General features: G+C 34.5%; 1 protein-coding gene across 1 annotated transcript; it reads left to right on the forward strand.

Moving 5' to 3' along the window:
- Positions 1-2696: 2696 nt before the first annotated feature.
- LOC308491708 (trace amine-associated receptor 7a-like) lies at positions 2697-4077 on the forward strand. The gene has a single exon (XM_081035699.1). The coding sequence runs from the start codon at positions 2710-2712 to the stop codon at positions 3739-3741; it is 1032 nt and encodes a 343-aa protein (XP_080891825.1). The 5' UTR covers positions 2697-2709; the 3' UTR covers positions 3742-4077.
- The last annotated feature ends 735 nt before the right edge of the window (positions 4078-4812 follow it).

The raw sequence follows: 4812 nt of genomic DNA on the forward strand, positions 1-4812 counted from the left end.
TGCCATGGGAGTTTGAGAATTCAATGTGCATTTTAATTTAGGCACCTACAAAATTGGGCTTGGTGTATGGTGTTCAGAAACTCAGTCCTATGGCTATAGCATATAAGGGATCCATTCTTCCAAAGTATTCATTGTAGCTTTCAGGTCCCTCATACGGAATTTAACTCATAATTTATAGCCTCTCTAGCTCATCATTTTCTTCCCCTATGTTCTCCTGAGCAGTAAAAAAAAGAAATGAACTAATTATACTTGTCATTTTAACTAAAATGTTGTATAAGGCAGCAAATACATGTCACCCAGAGTCTTTACTTATGTAAGCACTTGCTTACAGGTATCTACAGATAGTGTGAGTAAATGTTTTAGCACTGTAGGCTATGGGCTACCAGATTCTTTGCTACCACTGGAAACAGGGTCTTTAATGCCTTCAAATGCCTCACAACGTATTTAAAACTAATATGACAAGAATCATAGACCTAAACACAAAAACTAAAATTATGAAAATTCTAAAAGAAGTACAGAATAAAGTAGTTGTGATGTTATTTTAGGCAAGTTTCTTAGACAAGAAAAAAAGCATTAACCATGAAAAATTTATAAGTTGTTTTTTATTAAAATTAAAACCTTCTACTCTTCAAAAAATACTCTCAAGAAAATGAAAAGTCCAATATTCATAACATACATTTCTAGAGGACTTGTACCCAGTCAACTCAATAATAATAAAACTTAAAATCTATTTTAAAATAATCAAAAATGTCAATGGACAGTTAACCAAAGTGGACACATTAGAGGCCAATAATAACATGGACAAATTCCCAACATCACCATCCATAAAATTTAAAACATGAGATACTATGACATAGCATCTAATATGGTTAAAATAAAAAGAAATGGCAATGACAAGTATTGAAGAGAACTTGGAGCAATTGGAACATTCAGAGATTGCGGGTGGGAGTACAAAATGGTCTATTACTTTAGAAGACAGTTTACAGTTTCTTGTACAGTTGAACATATGCTTCTCATATGATCTAGCAATTCTTCTCCCAGGCATTTACCGAAAGAAATAATAACATATGTCGATGCAAAGAATTGTGTATGGATGTTCATACCAATACTATCAACAACCCCAGACTGAACATAAGTTCAAATGTCAATCAACAGACACATGGATAAAATAATTGTGGTATATTAACACAACGGCATACTGTTTAGCAATAATAAGGCATGAACTGATAATATACCTAATAAATGTTACAGACCTTGAGCTGAGAGAAAGCAGCTGGTCACAGAAGATCTCATAGTATGTGATGCTATTTACATATCATTTTTATACCAGGAAAACTAATCAGTAGTGATAGATTGGAGACCAGTGATTGCCTAGGGCAGGAGGAGGGAAAGGGGATAGATTGACTATTAAAAGGGCACAAAAAAATTGTGAGGTGTTGGTAATATTCTATACCTTGGTTTTGGAGGTGGTTGCATGGATGGATACATTTATCATTTTATCAACCTGCACATTTTAAAAGTGTGAAATTTTCAAATGCAAAGTACACCTCAATATCAAAAAGATGATTTTAAAAATCACCTGAAATCATGCATCAGAAAAATATTTTTCAAAGCCTCAGCTGAGATCTTTTCTAGAGCTCGAAGACAAAAATGTTAATTTGTCAAAGGTAACATGCAGAGGCATAACATTGGAATCTCCACTTTCTAAGTATTAAACATTTTGGCTTTTTAATAACTTCCACACAGTTCCTATTAAAAAACAAACAAACAAACAAACAAAAACACCTTAGCAAGAACTACGGTTTATTTGTACCTACAGTTTGTTTTATATCTCCTTGAGGAGAATACCTTGTACTCTGCTCTGCCACTTTTCCAAATCAGAATTATTAAAACTAAAACTGAAGCATTCCAGTGTTCAATATTAATTCTGCGTTTAATTTCTTTAGCACAAACCAATACTGGAAGAGATGAGGAGTTTTACTGAAAGAGCTTTAGAGACAAACAGGAATCATAAGTAAATAGTTCTTACAAAAATAAAAATGCAATCTCAATAATTAGTAAAAATAAACAGTGTGGCTTTCAAATTCTGGACAAAGGTTTTCAAAGACAGGCACTATTTTCATTTCCTTTTCTATTTCATGAAAAGGTCAAATATCATCAAGGGATTCGAAGCTTGTAAACTTATTTTACATAAATATAATCATTATTAAAGTTTTTTCTTTCCACACATTGCGCTATGGGGATTCAATCTTAAGGGCTTTGGGTATTTGCAATTATTTAGCTACTTTCCTGAGGGGGCAGAGTGTTTTGAGTGTTATTCTAGCTCTGATAAATTAGGAAAAGAATGCTAATAAAATGTGGCATTCGTATATGCATTATAACAGCTCTTGGAAGACTAACGCTTCTCAGATAAGAAATCCTAGGTGATGCAAAGAAAGATTTTTATATTTAAATAAACAGAATTTTATGTAATGATAAAAATTAACTGCTTATTCAGTTCAAAGTAAATTATTTTAAGATGAAGATATGAGTCCGTTTCTAAACATGAAAATAAGAGTTTGTACTTACAGAAAAATAGGGCCAAAATGTACTGGCAATTGCTGACATATTGTACACACTTTTTTTAAAGGACTTTTGAAATGACATATTTGGAATGACATGTTTGGCCGTAGAGGATGACAGCTTTTCCAGGTATAAAAACAGAGAATCATGGGCAGTGATTTGCCGTCTCCTGTAGCTACACAGCTCTGCTACGAGAACGTGAATGGATCCTGTGTCAAAACCTCCTACTCGCCACCCTCCCGCCTGATTCTGTACACAGTGTTTGGCTTTGGATCTTTGCTGACTGTATTTGGAAACTTCTTGGTGATGATTTCAGTTCTTCATTTCAAGCAGCTGCACTCTCCAGGCAATCTTCTCATCGCTTCCCTGGCCTGTGCTGATTTCTTGGTGGGAGTCACTGTGATGCCCTTCAGTGCAGTGAGGTCTGTGGAGAGCTGCTGGTACTTTGGGGAGAGTTACTGTAAATTTCACTCTTGTTTCGATGGGTCATTCTGTTATGCTTCTATCTACCACTTGTGTTTTATTTCTCTCGATAGATACATTGCAATCACTGACCCTCTGGTCTACCCAACCAGGTTCACTGTATCTGTTTCTGGCATATGTATTGCCTTCTCCTGGCTCCTTTCCATTATTTATTCTTTTTCCCTTTTTGGCACAGGTGCAAATGAAGCTGGGCTGGAGGAACTAGTAAGTGCTCTCACCTGTGTGGGAGGATGTCAAGTTGCAGTGAATCAAAGTTGGGTATTGGTAAATTTTCTATTATTTTTCATACCCACACTTGTGATGATGATTGTTTACTTCAAGATTTACCTCATTGCTAAACAGCAGGCTAGAAAAGTTGAAAGTATGAGCAATAAGACTGTGAGATCATCAGACAGCTACAAAGACAGAGTGGCGAAGAGGGAGAGAAAAGCCGCAAAAACGTTGGGCATCGCAGTGATAACGTTTCTGATTTCATGGTCGCCATACTTCATTGATACAATAATTGATGCCTTCCTAGGATTCATCACACCCACCTATATTTATGAAATATTAGTTTGGATTGCTTACTATAACTCAGCTATGAATCCCTTGATCTATGCTGTATTTTATCCTTGGTTTCGAAAAGCCATCAAACTAATCATCACTGGTCAAATCTTAAGAGAGAATTCCTCAACAATAAGTTTATTTTTGGAGTAGGTTCTGTATTTAGATTGGGAGGATTGAAAATAGATTCTGAGTGGACTCACAATGGGGAGAAAAATATTGATCATAAATGTGCAAGATCTTCTTAGGTAAACTCATAGAATTCTGGTTCAATTTTGACCCAAACACGTAAATTCAAGTTCAATTTTCTTTGGTAGATACAACAGTAAAATACGATTGTAATGGAAACAGCATAGCCTTATAGCCACAAATGACTGAATTACAGTACCAACTCTGACATTTAATACGGTGATCTTGGGTTGCTCAGTTCTCTCTGATCCTCACTATACTACTCTGGTTAATAACACCTCCCTTGTAGTATTCTTGAGAAAATGTAAAAAAAAAAAAAGAAATATATATATATATATATATATATATATATATATATATATATATGTATGTATATCATCTAAATCCTGCCTTTTATTACTTTATTAGTTCAATCCCTGGCTATATCTTTTCTCAGTTCCTATGTAATATTTTTCTATTAAAATGTGAATGCAACTAAGAGATATTTAGAGAGGTGATAGCTCCTTGCTCAGAGAGGGCAAAGGACTAAGTCTACACTGTCTGGTGTTCAGCTTGGCAGAACCAAAAATGTGATTTCAGAGTCACATAAAATGAGTCAAGACAAAATGCATTAAATATAATATCAACTCAGTTATTTACAATGAGAGAGGTTATTGTTTCACAAGTAATAACGTTCATTTATTCAGGGAGCACCATACTGGTGAGTAAGTCTACTCATAAAGATACATTTGAGTTCAGAAACGGTACCAGTTAACATATGTTTAAAGCAAAGGTTTTAATCTTGTCATTAGTTATTTTACTTTATTTTGAAATTAACTTATTCATTATCACTTAAATTGGGCATTGTTCAAAAAACGAAAAGAAAACTAAAACAAAGTGTATGTAATAACCCCAAGACAAAGGCTGGAAAATGTAGTGTTTCCTATGACCCATAAACTTGGTTCCAAAGCTAAAAAGGGAAACTGAATTAGTTGTGCAATTCACCGTGGTTTAACCAAGGCAGTTATTTCAGAGAGTTTTCTTGGTAGTAAAACT

The sequence above is a fragment of the Rhinolophus hipposideros genome (assembly GCF_964194185.1).
Source record: "Rhinolophus hipposideros genome assembly, chromosome: 3".
NCBI classification, from domain to species: domain Eukaryota; kingdom Metazoa; phylum Chordata; class Mammalia; order Chiroptera; family Rhinolophidae; genus Rhinolophus; species Rhinolophus hipposideros.

Excerpts from the sequence above, each read along its gene's own strand:
- LOC308491708 (XM_081035699.1), top strand. The coding sequence starts at position 2,710 with ATGGGCAGTGATTTGCCGTCTCCTGTAGCTACACAGCTCTGCTACGAG.